At 40.6% G+C, this 18,403-nt stretch overlaps 1 protein-coding gene across 2 annotated transcripts; it reads left to right on the forward strand.

Annotated features, from left to right (window-relative positions):
- Window positions 1-2,903: 2,903 nt before the first annotated feature.
- On the forward strand, window positions 2,904-17,936 carry LOC311271509 (testis development-related protein). Of its 2 annotated transcripts, XM_084377206.1 has the most exons (4): window positions 2,907-3,259; window positions 10,367-10,423; window positions 15,390-15,505; window positions 16,302-17,936. In XM_084377206.1, exons 1-4 carry the CDS (start codon window positions 3,173-3,175, stop codon window positions 16,729-16,731), a joined length of 690 nt encoding a protein of 229 aa, XP_084233332.1. In that variant the 5' UTR covers window positions 2,907-3,172; the 3' UTR covers window positions 16,732-17,936. The 2 variants fall into 2 exon arrangements, with proteins under 2 accessions (XP_084233333.1, XP_084233332.1); XM_084377207.1 differs by lacking the exon at window positions 10,367-10,423 and having other exon boundaries at window positions 2,904-3,259.
- The last annotated feature ends 467 nt before the right edge of the window (window positions 17,937-18,403 follow it).

The following is an 18,403-nucleotide window of genomic DNA, read 5'->3' on the forward strand; positions in this document are numbered from 1 at the left end:
GGCCAGAGACACGGTGCATCACACAACCATAAATAACGCTGGTAAAAATCTAGTTGTCTTTACAACTACAGTAAATCACAAAACAGTTGTAACAGTTGTGACAAATCTTGGGTATGTTTCTGAAAAAAAAACAAAAAACTGCAAATATGGTATAGCTATATGTACAGTGGATAATTCATCCTCCTGATAGAGTACATGTCAGTTTGTCCTCCCAGATCTATGGATTACAATAACGTGAGGCGTTTCCAATTTGTAAAAACTAGTAAATAGACAATCAAGAGGATTGATGAGGGGCATTTATATTGGCAACCGGGGCCACTCAGACTGTAAATAACCACTGCAGTGATACTGTGGGAATGCACGTCCTAGAAAGGATCTCAAATGGACAGTTGACTCACGGATGACCTTCTGTGTCAAAGGTCACTGACCTGCCAGCTGACAGGTGATGGACATGTCCTAACAGTCAGTCATGGGTTGTGTCAGCTGGTGCTAATGAAGAGCTGACACCAAACTGGAACAAAAGTAATTCATTATGAACATTAATGAACAAGGACATGGACCCCCACACACACAAAGATCATCACAAAATGTCACAGTGCTTTGTAGCCGAACACTGTTTTCAGAATGTATCTGGATTGCTGTTGCATTGGAGCTCACTGAAGCTGCCGTATTACCATTATTACTTTATTAGATTTTGAGTGCAACAAAGAAAAACAACCCGTATGAATAAAAACACTACTGCCGCTACACTTTTCTTGGCAGGTCTCAGAAAAGACTGAAAAACTCTGACTCTGACACATCCAACAATCCACATTCCCCTCTGATTTACTGTATAATGTGGACATTGAAAACAGGAATTTAAGGACTTTTGAATCAGGTGAGTGGTCTTAACCGGCGCTAAACTGTGGCTATATTAAGAGGTCAGCCCTGCAGCATAATGTGTCATTTGTTTCCCCTGGCGTCAGAGGTCTTAGACAGAGTGAGTGAGGGCGAAAGAGGGAAAGAAAGAGAGAGATTTGATTTTTAGTGAAAAAACACCAACTCTAAAAATTCCTGTCTTCTGTTTATACAACACATTACACTCACATTTCTACTCCTTCTCCAAGCTGCTGATTTTATTCAACCGACAATCTTTGTTCATAGTAAATACAAGATCAACCTTTAAAAATTAAAACAAGTCTGTGATCCACTTGTTTTCATCTCAAATACAAAACTGTGAAGGGGAAAGGACTGTGCCCAGAATAACTCACCTCAATACTTCCAGACAGTGTTTTAACAGTGACTGAATAGAAAACAAAGAACTACACAAGTCAAGGATTTAGATTGTTGATTTCTATTTTTCATGTGGTGCCTGTGAGTCTTTCTCACGGGGGAAAGATTTATTCATAAACTTTCAAGGACCCCTGATGTTGCAAGACAACTACCAATATATATTTACATATTATAAGCCACATAAATAAATATTACTTGATATACTATATGTTACATCTAGACAATATTCACTGTATTTACATGCAAGCTATTGTTACTTAGCAGATTAAGGTACATAGATACATAGACTGTGGATAGACTAAAAACATTGTGCAAAATATGATGAATTTTTAAAGATGAATCTGCCCAACTCAATATAAATCAGTAAAAATTAGATCCAACATGGCCAGCAGCAACATATTCATACTGCTGACATGTTTATGTTGTACTACTACTACTACTACTATTAATAATAATAATACTCATGTACTGTTCTTAAGTACAATTTTAAGATATTTATTCTCTACTTGAGTATTTCCAATTTACTACATTATACTTCCACTTCAGGCACATTTTTTACTTTTTACTCATCTACATTTATTTTTCAACTTAAGTTACTTTGCAGATTTAATTCAATAATACAAAATATAATCAACAAATAAATGATGATGTAAGCTAATATTATGCCCTGCAGATAAACTATATAAAGTAGGTCAACACCTTTTTCAGATTCAACATTAAAGGATCAGTATGTAAGAATTGGCCACCTTTAATTCATCCCAAAAAAAAGGGGGCAGCATATCACCAGAATAACCGCTAACTGCTGCTAACTGTATTCTTTTTATCTATTGCTTTATGGACCGCTAGCATGTTAGCATGCTAACTTCAGTATTTATCTCTTCAACACAACACAGACACGTCTGATATAATGTCAAAACTGCTATTATTTCACATTCTGCTTATAATTTTAGTTAATTTTTTAATGTTTTAAAACCAAAGTTTTTACACATCACACCTTTAAAATGATGAATATTTAATATGTCAATAATCATAACACAATTATATAATACATCATTCTGCATAAGTGCTTTTACTTTTGGTAGTTTATGCTAATAGCCTTTTGTAGTTTTACTAGTATTTCTACACTGTGGTACTGTTATGTTTGCAGGATCTGAGCACTTCTTACACCTCTGATATTTTATTTTTGATAGTTTAAGTACATTTTGCTGACAATACTTCTGCTCACATGAGGTTTTTTACTTATTATTGAGAATGTTTACATTCCTACTTATAGTCAAGTAAAGCATCTGAGTACTTGTTAGTCTCTATATGCAGATCATTCAAACAAAAAACAGCTATCTGTTTGTAAAATCTGACTCCACGATAGACCACCTCAAACGTGTTTCACTCAGCTTCCAGATATCCGTTTCCGTGTTTTCCCAGCATTCAGAATATGTAAAAATGACTATTATTGTGCATGCATGCGCGGATCATTGCTTGCTTTGGCCAGAGATGAGACGTATGACCCCTTCCTCCTTCTGCCATGGCAACTTCAAGGAGCAGAAGCAGGGGGGATATGGGAGGAGCGACGGGTTGAGGTCCAGGTGGTCGAGTCTGCGTAAAAACGCACCAACCACACGCAAAAACACTTACGAAATAGTGAGCGTCATTAAACAAGAAAAAGAAAAGCTCGACCCTTTCAGCTCCTGGCACCTCTCTGAATGAATAAGCTTTGAGAGAAAGCCTCCTGGATTTGCAGCTGCACAAATAACCAAAAGAGCGGAACGCGCTTCGGCAGTGCGTCGCTGAGATCTCTCCAGAAAAAAGAGGACAGTTCAGGGTAAACTGCAGATTTTTTCTGGCCAAAGAAGGCAACTTTTTCCAAAGTTCAAGACGGCTTGTTTCGGCGACAGGTGGAGATATGTTCAAGAAAAGCAAGAGTAAAGTGCTGGTGGATTATGCGTCAGAGGAAGACGACATGTCCTGGCACTATCACCACTCCTACAAGGTAATGAGAACCGCAAACAACGAGATGCTGTTATATTCTGTGTCTTTGACAACAGATTGGCAAGAAGAGCGTGTGTATCTCTGCGTAGAAGTGTTGTTACACCTGTTTTCTGGGAACAAGTGTCAGAAAATGAGGCTCAATGACGCAGTTTTTACCTGTTTGAATAAAACAGCATGTTGACAGCTCAGATTATTGGTTGAGGTGGGTATCAGAGTACAAATTTTTATAAAGCAGATGAATAAGACATCCGTTTAAAATAGATGTAAATGATAAACTATAAGCAGAAATTACACATGCTTCTTTGAATATTTCTATTTTATTCTATTGAAGCTGCTAAACTTCCTTGAGTGACCACATGCACCTACGATATAATAAATACATTGATGTGGTGGAGCAGAGGAAGGAGGAGGAGGAGGAGGAGGACAAGTGCTCCAACTAAAAATGTCATGTCAGCTGAGGACTAGAGTGACAAAAACTACTGAGCGGTCAAAGAAGACAGAGTCCACCAAACCAATCCCAACACAATTTGTTATGCTAAAGTCACGCTTATCTTTAAAACAGGGATATAATAGTTATGTAACACAGTTCAAAGTAAAATAAAAAGACATTTTGTGTCCTATAAACCTCAAAGATCAGCGTTTTGTCCACCAGAACTTGTTTGTCAAGAGGGAACAGCTCACGATTATCTACTTGTTGTGGTTATTGGAAAAAAGACAGAGGTAAACAGTCAGATAGACACACACCACACACACATAGACACACACACAATCTTTGGTACCAATCCACATTTCAAAGGTGAACAGCAGTGTGTGAGGTCTAAGAGCCCCCGTATCATCTGTATCAGCACTTGTAAGCAGCTGGGCTCTGTCAGGGTGTTTGAGGGGGTACAAGAAACTATGATAAGGCACACACACACACACACACACACACACACACACACACACACACACACACAGTCCTGTCTCATAAGACATAACCACCTGACATGTTTATTTCTTGACATTCTTCAACGTGTGGAACGTAGATAAGGTTGAAGATGTATCTTCGTAAGTACGAGTCATGATGCAGTCAATATCATGTGCTGTCATCGTGCTGGTCATGTCTAACCAGCTCACTGTGTTTTTAAATCTACTGTAAACTGTGAAACAAATCGATGATGTATGGACAGAGGGAATTAAAAGCAATGTGAGTAAGGCTGCAATGATTAGTTGATTAATCAATCCAAAGAAAATGAATCGCCTCATTAACTGTTTCATTTTTCAAGTCAATATGTCAAGCATTTGCTGCTTCCAGCTTCTCAAATGTAAGAATCTGCAGCCTTTCTTTGTCAATTTTCATAGTAAATGTAAGTCTTTGGGTTTTGGACTGTTGGGTAGACAAAGGAGGAATATGAGGACATCACTTTGGACTCTCAAGAGGGTTTTCCACAATCTTTTTGACATTTTATAGACAGTAGATTGAACAATAATGAAAATAATCATTAGTAGCAGCCATAATTCACAGGCATACCTTCAAATAAGCTAATACAGTATTACAGAAAGAGACTTGGATACTTTTTTTGATCGTTTTTATTTCAACAGAGAAGAAAAAAGAGTCTCATTCCCAAGTTGTCAAATACTGACGTTTGGGAATCTAAGTCGAGTCGGCTGCCATCCAAAAGTGTCAGCATTTGACGAGTTGGGAATGAGACTCAAAAATCAATGAACCTCTGACCTCTGAAGCATTGTGAACGTCAGATTTTACTCACTCCTTCAGTGCGTCACAATACAGCTTCACTGGATGTATAAATGTCTCATGAAGGCAATCGGGAAGATCAACCAACACCATTTCCCAGCGTTTTTCATCTGTTGTTGTGATAATGTAGAGATCTGTGACCCTTGGCTGGCTTTTATTGGCCGTTTTTGACTTCCACCCTGGGAACCAACGCATGTGGCCCTTACCTCTGAGTAGCTGCCCTGAGTTCAGCTTTTGTGGCTGTTACCAGTGTTCACCAGAACTGCTCTGGTTGTAAGAGCTGATCTGAGATCAGAGCAGCAACCTCTCCTCAGAATTCCTTGGGAAAGTCGTCAGGGAGGTCTCGTCCCGTCGCCATGGCAATAAAGAACATCCAGGGGTCAGGGGTCGGATCATAAAATGTTGTAAACACAGCGAAGAGGCAGATCAGGCCAGGCAGTGATACAGGATGAAGTCAGGATGAAAAGTTATGATAACACAGTCTGGACATGCAGACTTTTCCTTCCCTGCATTCAAACTACACCGTCAGATCACCCAGTGAGGGCAAAAGGTAGATTATCTGGAGCAGCCTTGCGTCACATCACATTGCATGGATATCTGTTTAGTCTCTGTTTAAATTCTTTTGGAGATCCTGAAGTTACCCAAGATAATGAAACACGTCAGACTGAATTAGAGCAAACGATAAATCAACTTTAGAAACACATCAAGTGACTTTTAAGGAGAAAGGGTTGAAAATAGACCTTTTTTCTTGACTAATCTGGTCTGTAAGTCAGATAATAGTGATATAAAAGTTGATATATTCAGATTGTTTGTCTTGTCTGACCAAATGCTCAAAACCCAAATATAGTTAACAGTTTACTCATTCGAGGAAAAGCAGCAAGCTAGAAACAGCTGGTATTTCAATGATTAATCAGTTCTCAAACTTATCAACTTACTGTTTCAGCTCTTTTTACTCGCTCTCTTTTACTCTAAGTAATTTACAGTAACAACGACTAACAACTAACTAATTTTCCTTAAGTTCAAACTTACCAGACTTGTGATATAATTAAATAAGGCATATCTGATTGTCATATAAGAGTGCCATGGAGAGATTTTGTTAAAATATGTGCAAAATGTGGACAAAAAAAACAGAAAACCTTTTTAATACAATAAAATATAAGGTCTACCTTTATCTCCTGAAAAAGAAAACCTCACTTTCACACACATTTTCACCACAGAGCAACCAGAGACTAATCTGTTGGCATCATTACTGTAGTAGTAATGCCTGTTTTTCTAACCTGTGGCACTTTGTCTGACGCTTGTATGAAGTAATAATTGCTCAAATCACTTGGACAGAATGTAATGTTTACTTCAACATTTCAAGATACAGTATGTCTCTTTGTTTTGTACTTTCTTTAGACATTGTTATCCCTACTCATGGCAGGACAGGTGATTTATATGAGACTGTACATGAGACAGAGACCTGCAGGCAGACAGATAGAGACAGACATGTATTAAAGGATAATACATCCATATAGACACACAGAGGAGCACAGAGAGAGAGCATGAAGGGGGAAGGGAGGAGAGAAAATACAGGATTTAAAGTTAATATCTGTCCTCCCTCCACAGTGCTTCAGGGCGACTACAGTACAGGCTCTGTGCCGCAGCTTGCTTTCCCACCGCTCACTCTCTATTGAAGTTCACCGGGCTGTAAAGACAGCTGTGAGCTCGCAGGAGGTGCGTGTGCCTGTTTGTCTGTGGCTTAAAGCGGTAACACACCTGAATACTTCAATAGCACCACGCTAATTCCACCATCAAGAGCCCTCTGAGTGAAGTGGGCTCATACGAGTGCAGATCAGGTCCCATCTAAATCATTAGTGGTGAGGATAAGAAAGGTAAAGCTGAGCTGAGTATCCGCCGAAAGCGCGAGGGGGAAAATCGTGGAAATCAAACATTTGAGAGTTTGCTCGCACAAGTTCAAAGCAAATCGTCTTGATGCCAGAAAATAGGGTTCGTCTGAAGCCTTTTTACATTTATAGCAACAGCTGGACAGATGTGATTATTAGCTGTCTTACTGAAATATAGAAAGACAGCCAGGCTCTAGCATATCTGTATGGTAAATACGAAGCTGCAGGCAGGAGATGGTTAGCTTAGCTTAGCACAAAGAGTGGGAACAGGTGGAAACACAGTAAAAACACAATTTGACCTTTTAACAGCAATAACTGAGATGTAGTGTGTTAACTTGTGAGATATAGAGATGCTAGCATTCAGGCTCATGTCATGTCATGTCATATCATTCCAACCTTTAGAGTCGGGAAAACACTGCTCACATCAGCCTCTGACTTGTAACTCAGAGATACTGGGAACCTCCGACAGCAATGATAGAGTATCGCACACTTGGTGAGAAGAAACACAGTTGTCCACCAATCTTCATCAAATAGGCTGAAAATCAACCACTGCTGGAAGATGCGTTTTTAAATGACATGGACGTGACAAACAGTGGGGGTAAGCATCTTGGAATAATGCATGAATGCTTCCAAGTTGGAATAACAGAAGGTTTTTTACATTTCTCCGACATTGCGTAAATGGCCTTGTGTCCGAGGTAAATGTTAAGCTAAGCTAACCATCTCCTGGTCGCGTGGCTTCATGTTTAAAAGCACAATATGTAGGCTAATTTTTCCTGTTCGGGTTCTCTCTATCATAACAAAAGAAGAGACGTTTACTGAGTGTTGTAAGGGGAAGAAAAAGAGTCAGGTGCCGCTGGGAGGAGAGCTCGTTAGATTACTTTTTTGGGATCAAAAACTGGATTTATCTTAACTTCTGTTAATCAACCTGACGGCAGCAACCATTCCTTTGTTGGTTGTTGTACTGTCATGTTGACTGCCGACTTGAGTTGGAGGGAAAACTTCATAAATGTAATATTACAGAAAGGAGAGGGAAAAAAGAAGAGAGAGAGAACCAGAGTTTCTGGTGGCGATAAACACTCCTGCGACTAACATGAATAACACAAAGGATCCTGCGGTCAAACTAGCTTCGATGTTGGTGAACACGGCGCCATTGCTGATGAAAATCTATCTGACATAACTCAGGCACAAATTATTATGGATGAGGCAATGTTTTTAAAGTTTTATTAACTTAACGTTTAGTTGCATCCGTGTACTTCGTCCCTCACTCTGTGACGGAAGTTATAGCGACTGGCTACCAAACGTAAAGCACCGCTACCTCGAGTAAACTTGTGGATTTCTGTGTTTGAAATTGTTGGAAACATTTGGAGTAATGTGAGTGTACAGCTCAACAATATGTAACAAAGGTCTAGTCCTTTTTAGACATTTCAACTTACATTGTGATCTTTAATGAACAGAGTGGTGCCAATCTTACTCTCATCAGCTAAGCAGATGCCTCATATTGTTGAACTAGTCCTTGTGTATTTGGTCCAGTGTTTGGTGACAGATACCATCCCCCTGACTCCCTGGGCTTGGAGAGGAGTGGAGTTTTGTTGGCGTGCAGTGGCTTTTGGAAACTACTCTTGGAACTGCTGTGTTGAAATTCACTGTGCGTCTTTATCGCCTAGTAATGTGTGTGTTTTTTTTAAAGACAACACTGTGCTGAGATTTACACACTTACACACAGACTGAGTCAAGGAGGAAAAGAGCGACAGACTGAGGAAAAAAATGACCCCCTGAGGTGCGAAAGCAGAACTCTTGCTTTCTCTTGTTGGGAGTGTTTTTTTTCCTGAAACACTACTCTCCCTCCCCGTGAATCTCCCCTCCTCTCACTCTCTCTCCCTGTTCCAAGTTGTTAATGCTTTTTACGCTCCGACAGTAGTCAGCAATCAGTGTGTGTGAGTGTGTGTGTGAGTGTGTCTTTGATCAGCTCAGGTGGCGGAGACCCAAGCAGACTTTGCTCAGACATGTCCGACCACCGTTCCTCCTCCTTCCTCTCTCTCATGCAGTCGTTAGATGTTGGAAGTTCTTACAGCTTTGATCATTTTACAGGAATTCTGGCTCCACTTCAGTAATCTCAGGCTCAGCTGCACGTCTGATGACTTTCTGCTGCCCCCCTCTTATGATTTAATGTTTTTTTAAGTCTTTTGGAGCAAGTCCAAGTCGAGTCATAAGGTCTTACGGGCAGAGTGCAAGTGTATGACAGCGGTAAATATCAGTCAAAATGGATTTATAATAAATGTGAGACTCAAAGAAATAGATGTTCAGGAGTTGCATGACAAGGTTTATGATAACCCTCGGAGTACTTAGGTTGTATGATCACCTGAAACTGTGAATCGTTGTGTGGTTGTTACCTAAGAATGAGCCTTTATGTCTGCAGAGGGAGAAAATCCTCTTCCATGGAGTCTGCCAGGTTTCTGCAGTAGCCCAGAATAGACAAACCAAACACTCTTGAGAGGGCCTTTCACATTTTTAGTGGCCACTGTAAAAGGAGGGTGATATATTGGTTTATTGTTCAGATATTTACATGACTATATCCAAGATTGTGCACTTAAAGAAGCCATTAAAATGACACAACATTTAACATTTCCCTCTCAAAGTTGTTAATAGCGGATCTCAGATATCAAGCTGTCTTACTAGAGCCCGACTGGTTTCGCCTATCACAGATATACTGGTATCTATTTTCTATTTCTTTATGTCTCATGGTAGGTATTTAGATTCAACCATATTGTCATTATACTTGTTTACAACAAAACACAGACTGATGGCGACTTCCTAAAAAAAAGAGAAAGTGAAGAGACAGCAGGAGGCCTTTGTTGTAAAAAGTATCTACAGTGTCAAGTTGGAATTTGTGTTACAGTGTACACTGTACGTTACAATGTAAACTTAAGTCTCACATCCAAACCAGTCCAAGCTCACAAGTGTACTCATGAATCATTATCACTATTATCATTAGATTCACAGCACTCATAAAAGCAAAGTCACATAGAAATTCCAAATCAAAAACAATGAAATTATTACATAAATATTATACAAAGGATATATGAAGTGGAGCGAGGAGACTGGTGCACAATGGGACCAAAATAGCTCCACTTTTATACCCAAATAGTGTCATAGACTGTTGATCCAATAGGTCTTGAATTTGTTTTCTCTCTCTTTTGTTTAACTCTGCCCTCTGACTTCAGTGGCTTCCCCTCATCTTCCCCAGTCCTCCATCCAACCATCCCTCCGTCTCGCCCTCCAAACACAGCGTGTTTATATTAGACCTTTAAAAAGGCTGCCCTCTCTTTTACAGGAAAGCCTGCACACACTCCCTGCACACACACATCCCTGTGCCACAAAGTGTGTGTGTGTTTGTGTTGGGGGTTGCTATTTGTCTTAACTCACTGCTGGCATATGTGTGTGTGTGTGTGTGTGTGTGTGTGTGTGTGTGTGTGTGTGTGTGTCTCAGGACAAAGACATAGAAGGAGAGGAAGAGGAGGAGGAAGCTGTCACTGCAGTATCCAAGGTAAACAGCACAACTTCACAGCTATTTGGACGTAACAGAGGCACAAACACACTATTTCACCTCTGACAGTCGCCCCCCCCAAAAAATACACTTCTAACATGCTCTTTCACACGTTTGCTCACAGGATGGCACTTGTGGTTGCCGTCACGAAAAACATTCATATCCTTTGATCAACCTCAATCCTCCCACTGTACTCGCATGCCCGGCAGCTTCTTCTTGTCAGATGACAAGAAAAAGTTTCACAGTGCAGCTGAGGTAAAGCAGGAGGGCCAGACTACTGAGGCTGCACTGTTTATCTGTAAACACGGCAGCCTTCAGCTGTCACCCCCTGCACTTATCTTTAACCTTATCTCTGAAAACTGTCTTGTTTGGTGTTGTGTGCACTCTTACTGTCATCTTTATCCTAAGACCCTCAGTTGGGAACCGTGGAGTGAGGTCAGTGTAGTTTAGGATGAAGATTTCAAGGGCATTGTTGACTTTATTAGAACCATAATTTTATATCAGTAATACTAACATTGTACTCACCATCTACTGAAAAAAAACCCACAACTACCTTTAAAAAAAGTACTGACAGTTTAATACAACATCAATCGGCCGCTAAAACATTTATTTTTAGCACGTATGTTTTAGCATTTATGTTGTTGAGATGCTAGTTGTGCTAGTTGTGGGGCTGCCCCCGACTGAAGATTTTCCCCGTTAACTACTCCTCATTAGTTAAAGCCGTTAGTTGACTAGTCATAACATGTTTATGTTACTAAGTGTGCATTTTTTGGCGTCTCCATGACATGAGCAGCCTGTTAATGACAGTGCTAATGGCAAAGGCTGTAACTTTGATGGTTCTGAATGTGTCATACAAGTCAATATCAAAACATGTCAATAAATACCCTCCGGCTTCATAAAAACAAATACTCGCCAAAAAAAATTTGATTTATATTTACAATTAACTCGCTAGAAACGTGCTTCTCCGAGCTTCGCACCTCTCCTGGCTTGGGCTCGCCATTTCTTCATCGTATCTGTAGTAAAGTCCTGTCATGAAAGTCCTTTGCTAGTGCTGTAAACAGGAACACTCTCCCACTGCTAGCTGCAGAAATCACTGAGCTAACTAGCAGCTACAGTTAGCAGCAGTTAGCGATGTCTTTGTTGGCACATATTACACAAGTCTTTACTAGACTTCAATCAAGTTTTCAGAATTTCAGAGGTATTTCACCTTGATTGTCCATCATTTGCTGCCATCATCACTGATCTTATGATGTGGGCTTTGAGGATATGTGACCTTTGTGTGTGTAAGGCAACTTTATCTGCAGCCGTTCCCACTACAAACAACGCGTGAGCGTGTGAGATTATGTGCTGCCTCTTTGTTCATGAGAGATATGAAACATCTCCTGATCTGTACCGACAACAAGTCATTACCCAAAGGTGTGGTCGTGTCTGAACTCCTCTGACCGTGTAAAGCTCTAGTGTAAACCTCAAACACTCACAGTGTATTGTCTTTGAACCTTGGCTGCCTTCCTACTGTATGTATAGCTACTGTAGGTGACTCAGTTCACAGGACATATTTCACGACCTGTCGGGCTTGTGAGGATAGAGCTGGCTGTGCTAGAGAAGGGAAGGAAACGCAGCATTCTTTCGAGGAGCTGGGCCTTTTGGATGGGAACAATCACTGTGGAAGAAAAACAAGGCTGAAAATAGCCACGGACTGCTCTGACATTGTCGAAGGCTACAATTCTTCCACCACCAGTTGTTTTATGCTCATATTAGGACACACAAAGTAGACATGGAGTCCAGGAAGTGGAGGCTACCTTTCACGGCAAAAGGCTGATTCCATTTCGGTCTACAGTGCTGTATAAACATTTTACTACATACCTTGCTAATTCTATATATTTAATAGTGCTGAAACAAAAAGCAAGATATTGATCAGTCGATTGATCTAGCAGCAAATACTGTAAATCAACAAACACTTGTGACTATCAATAAATCACCGAAAGGTTTCTGTTTTATGTTTAGGAAATATGGTTATCCTCTTTCTCGTTGAGAGTTAAATGAGAAAATGTCATCCTCATTTCTATATAGTGAGTACGTAGCTACAGCCAGTTAGCTTAGCTTAGCACAAGGACTGGAAACAAGGGGGGGGGGGGGGACCTGTTATGTTTACAGGAAGGATGCAAAAGCAAGAATCCAAACAAAAGTCCAAAACAGGATGACATGAGGAATACAGGAGCGACGTGCAGCAAAACTAGGACTGGGGAACAGACCATTGACAACAAGTGAGGGAACACACATGGAATAATTAATACACAAGGACTAATTTACTAATGAAACACAGGTGAACACAGGCAGGAAAAAGACAAAGACAGGAAATGTAAAGCTGAAAAGGGCATGCCTACAGTGGCATCCAAACAGGACTGGTCCTAGGACTACTGTCTCTTTGATTTGGTGTCATAGTTAAAATCGTTTGCGTATTCTACCGTAGATAAGTCAGAAAACTCTACACTCGATCTGGTTTTTAAAAATGGCGGTCATAAACGGTTAAACCGGTTCCAGAGTAGGCACTGGCTCAGAACCAGCACCTGAACCGCCTAGGTCGAAAGGGGCAACTATGTTCTTGGTTATTCCTGTTTTTCTATTTTCTCAGTTTCTCAAAACTCATTATATATGAAATAATAAAAAAGTACATATAGCCATAGATACCTGAATGCTTTCATCTAACCTCCAAAAGTAATGACCTGCTTTCTGTCTCTAAACAAGCTATTTTGTTAATTATAACCAAAATTAGCAATATTTCCAAATTCGAATGCCTCTCTTAATCTCGCAGCTTCCATCTCTGGGGTACGGATGGAAGAATTTGGCCCAATAAGAGCTCTATTGTTCTGCCAGGCGTGGAGTAGCAGGTAAAGCTCCCCCACACAGCGAGCCTCAGTGAGCTGCTTGGTTTACCTACTTTTTGGCTTGAGAGATTACGGGCACTGAACTGCTTTAGGATCTCTGAGGCCCGGAGGTTAATGCTGAGGAGAATGGTGAATAGGTAGGCCTCTGTATGTGCACACATGCATGCACATACAATACATAGTACTCGAAGCTTGAAGTGCAGCAAACCTGATCCACGGTTTACACCTGACGGCACACAGGAAACAAGAAGCAGAGAGAGAAGAGAGACAGAAAGAGTCGATGCAGGGTGTTGAAATAGCTGAGATGAGAATTGTGTAAATATTTTCTGATAATTCAAAAAACACTCCTACAAATTGGCAGCGTTTTTCCCCCTCAGGCATGTTCATGGCTTTGAGAGGTGAGAGGAGGATTTGATTTTTTTGGTCCATCAGCAACAGTGCCCGTCTCCTTGTGAGATACCACAGTCAGGCTGAGCAAAGCCATGAAAGGTCATGGAGTTTCAAAAATTGAGAAGGGATCGTAAATGGGATCAAATGTAGAGCTTGTGCAGCCTGTAGGTCAAACTGTTCCATATAAGTTCATGTTATCTAAACTTTGGCATCCTGAGCTTGATCTCGGACCTGATGACAGATCTCATTGTACGTGTTCCTGTTTAGGTTGACACTTTTCTACTTTCTTGTCCGACTCGTTGTTTGCTTGTTGTAGCTGCTGTCACATCCTCCGCTCTCCACGGAGAACGACACAGGAGAGATGAAACGTATGATCTCGTTAGGTAAAATATAGAAACAAAAGACCCCATTTACAGGGGTCGCCAAGGTCAGGTGCATTCATCAAATAACGCTGCGAGTACTGAGAATGTTTTGATAACGGTGAAGCAAAGGCAGGCACGGATGTGAGTAGGAGTAAATGTTATGACCTTGACAATCGACATTGGGAATTCTTCCCAGGCACGGAGAGAAACGGAGCCAAAAGTTTGTTCCATAATCGCTGTGGAGGGCGGTATCGGTGCTTGGTGGAAAGCTGCAAGGGCAGGGAGGAATTTTGATGTGACGGGGGAGTCCGGGGGAGTTTCAGAGGGAGTGAAGGGTCTTCCACTGGAATGTGCCGTACGTTACTGCCAAGTCCATGCCACTCCAGCTCTCGCTCTCTCTCCTCAGAGAAAGCTGCCTTGCGGATTTGGTTGTAGTGATATAAATGTACATAAAATGTTAGATGGAAGGATCAATATCTCTTATTTGTTAATTTTGTTAATGATGCCGGCTAGCTTAGCTTAGCACAGATACTGGAAACAGGGGGGGATTGTTAGCCTATCTCTATCTCTTCAGTACAAGAAATAGTACTACTTTAAAAACCACAGTGCATAGTTGTTGAATTTGGATTTTTCTACATATTAACTGAACAAGACATCATTTTAAATTAGCGATCTTTAGCCGTGCTTCCAGGTTGATTTTGTCAGGATCAGGCTAGCTGTTTTCTCCGGTAAATTGTACGGTAAATAATATACATTTATTGTATATATTTAGGGGAAAACAGTTTGCCTGTCTCAGTCCAAAGACTTCAAGAAGTTAGCGTAGCATAAAACCCTACAAGTTGTTTTTGACTTCTGTTATCTATCAATGAAACAAACAATTGCAAAAAAATGTAAACATACGAAATATAATGTGTTGATTATTGAGTTTAAGTTGCTGGTAATTTGATTTGTTTTTAAACCGAGCTAACCTACTGTTGGCCATAGCTTCATATTTACCGTACAGTTACGAGAGTCTCTGCAGAAAAAGCTTGGTTCCCAAAACATCAAACATTTCTTCCTGCATGCTAATGATGAGAAAATGGATGGATGGATGATGAAATTTCTTCCGAGCCCATGAAAGAATAACAAAAAAAATATGCGCGTTCATAAATCTAATCATAAGGCTGCTTTTTCTGAATTCCTGTGCAGCTGACTTTATGAAATCAGTCTCTTCGGGGAGCACAAATCACTCACAAATGGGCATCAGAGAAAATAACCTAGCATGCAACAGCTGAGGAGAGGTATTTGAGCTCAAAATCAAATGGTCTCCTGTCTGCCGGTTTCTGTCAGGAGGCCAAGGTGAAGAAGATCATGTCTAAGAAAGAGAGGAAGGAGAAGAAGATGTTCTCTTCCAAGGATGACGAGCACTTCTTGTTGACCGGGGTGAAGCTGGCTGACCGCAGAGGGTGAGGTTTCACACACAATAACCTTATCATGACATGTGTTGTTCCATGTACTCCCAGTGTTTTCGCATGCCAAATGTGATGAACATATATTCATTAAACTCCCTTTAAGTGTGTAGTATTAGAGTTTATCGCACCATCTCAACCAGACACAACCTTAAAATGCATACAAGTTAAATGGGCTCTGTGTGACAATTTGTTGCAACTTGCAAATTAGGCCTCCATCGTCTCTCTCGTTAGACGAGTGCTGCTGGTAGCTATCGTTAGTTTAAAAATGGAGTCCACAAACATAAACTAACAACCGGCTTCCAGCAGAAGTTCCACAGAACCCCTGTAAAGAAACAGTAACTCATACGATTCCTTATAATGAGTTGCTTTTGAGATTTGGAAATATACTTATTTGCTTTCTTAGTTGATAAGAGCATCAATAACATTATCTTGTGTGTGGGCTAGAGCTAATGGTTAAGTGTATGGAGCAGAAGTATGTACAAACTTCCTCAGAAGTAATGGAGTCACGTCAGACCACTTGTATTTGTTTATATGCAAGTCTGAAATTTGCCAGCAGTTATTAACTCTCAGAGGAAGTCGAACACGTATGTAGAGGAAAAACTAAATGAATCCCCCTGCTGAGACAAACGACCGGGGATTCCTATACAATGGCTTGCTGTATGGGGAAACTTCCACTCTCTGGTGTAAAGCTGTCTCATTCACACCCGGTCGGTCATATTTATAGCTAAGACGTGAGCTGTTAACTGGTTATATTATACACTGAAAGTTTGTTTCCTGTTGTTCTCCAAAGATCTCACAAGAAAATCAAGGATGACGAGAAGGAGAAGGAAAAGAAGGACAAGCCGGAGAAGGGCCTCTGCTTCTGGGAGAGCGTTACCATGACGATGAGGCAGATCTCACCCACCAAAAAACTGGAGAAGATGGAGGGCTGGGAGCCGCCTCGCCTGGGGAACTTAACTGAGACTGGGACCGACGAAGCCCCAGAGGACAAGAGCCAGAACGGGGATTCGCCGGTGTCCTTCCCCGACTCCCTAGGCCTCCCGCTGGAACTGGCTTCCTGGGAGGGCCGGGGTCTCGAGGAGGACTCCTCCCGCTACGCTAACCTGTCGGACTCCAAGGATGCAGTCAGGTGGACATCCCGCGCCAAAGTCAAACTGGCTGGCATCAGCAGGATGAGCAGAGGGATTGTGTCGGAGAGCGCTTGGGAGGGGTTTAAATAGTAGAGAAATTTGACCTTTTCTTTCAATAAAGAGGATGAAGACCTGAACCAAATATCTGCTTGTCACTGTCGTCTAGTTGTGGACGAAACCGGTCTTATTGTCAACTGGTATTGAGTGAGACACTGTAGTCAAGCCCTGAACATAACAGATGAAGTTTGTCCTTTGGATTTTAGCCTTGAAGACAGTATATGTCAATTTTTAACAAAGGGCTGTTTTGGCAGGAAATTTACGACAAATAAAAGCCTTAAACTGCTGTTCCATTTTAACTGTGACATCCACTGGCCTGGCATTTAGATTTATTTTATATTGCCAAGAAATAAGAAGGGTGATTTTGAAATGATATGAGTAAAGAATCAATGAAGAATATGCCAACCTGCTACTGAAGACTTGACGTTGGTTTTTTCACTTCCTTTCCGTCTACGCAGTCACAGCATGCGAGTGAAGAGTGTGAAAACTTCATTTATACATCAATAATGGGCTTCAAATCTGTGCAATCGTTTGTGAGTGTGTGTGTATGTGTGTGTGTGATGGTCGTGACTGCACATGCTTGTCGTGTTGGGAGTACGTGGGGGTGATAAATTGTCCAAAGGATAAAATAAATGCAATCCCCACAGTGTCATAGACAGATACATGTTTAAATCTAATGCTGAACAATTTTTACAAAACTTGTAATGATGAACAGATAAAATCCAAACCTTGTTTATACTTGTATGTCAGGAAAAGACTCCACGCACCTGTGAAGTGCCTTGTATCAATAGAGTGACATCATGTGTTTGCTGTAAATTTGAACTAGTCCAAATCACAAACCTGTCTATGCAGGTGTAGGTGGGTCAACCCAGCATGCACCTGTGCTGCACCAGCGATTTTGACATCTCCTGGTTTCCAGTTACAAACCCGTGTCCCCGGATGTTGGTGTTTTTGTGTTACATTATAAAAGCTGGTTGATTCTTAAATGCATCTTTTTATAGGAATGAAACAATGAAAAGTAATTTCTACGATGATTGTTCTTTTAGGTGAACGCAAACTTCATGTCACTGTTCTTTTCTTCTCTCTTTTTTTTTTGTTTTAATCTGGATTGGTTTGACACTGAAGTGTGCTTCACTGCAGCCAGGAGTGTACACAGATACAGGGATGCCTGTATCCTGTATTTATTCACTAAAAGGCGGGGTCATATTTTCTCAAGCAGAATAAAGATTTAGTTTGACTGTCTGGCTCCACTTCTTTCAACAGTTTGCACTCAGGAGTAAACCTGCTATTTATTTACCGGACTTTGCTTTCACCACCCAGATGGTTTTCACTGATATAATGGACCAAATAACAAACATTCTGCCCAAGTTCTCCATCCGCTGGCATTTAAAGCAAGCCAGCCTCTCGTTAAACACACTGTAGCTTACTTTACAGTTACAAATACAGTAACACTTTATTACAATAATCATTAAATAATGGTGAATTTATAGCTTGCATCTTTACTAATAGTTATTTTACCGTTACTGTTAACAAAAAAATGCTTTATGAATAATTTATTGGGCATTTGTAAAGTTTTATAAACGGCAGTTGCAACTTTATAATCACCATCCAAATGTTTATATATGAACTACAAAGTATTTAACAACCATCTACAAAGCACTATAAACATCAGTTGCACCTTTACAATAAACACTTGCTTAATAAA

Source organism: Pagrus pagrus (genome assembly GCF_965226575.1).
Source record: "Pagrus pagrus genome assembly, chromosome: 16".
NCBI lineage: Eukaryota > Metazoa > Chordata > Actinopteri > Spariformes > Sparidae > Pagrus > Pagrus pagrus.

Bases quoted from the DNA above. Each gene is read 5' to 3' on its own strand.
- LOC311271509 (XM_084377206.1), top strand. From the start codon at position 3,173: ATGTTCAAGAAAAGCAAGAGTAAAGTGCTGGTGGATTATGCGTCAGAG. The intron at 3,260-10,366 runs GTAATGAGAACC...TGTGTGTCTCAG, and splicing joins ACTATCACCACTCCTACAAG to GACAAAGACATAGAAGGAGA. The intron at 10,424-15,389 runs GTAAACAGCACA...GGTTTCTGTCAG, and splicing joins CTGTCACTGCAGTATCCAAG to GAGGCCAAGGTGAAGAAGAT.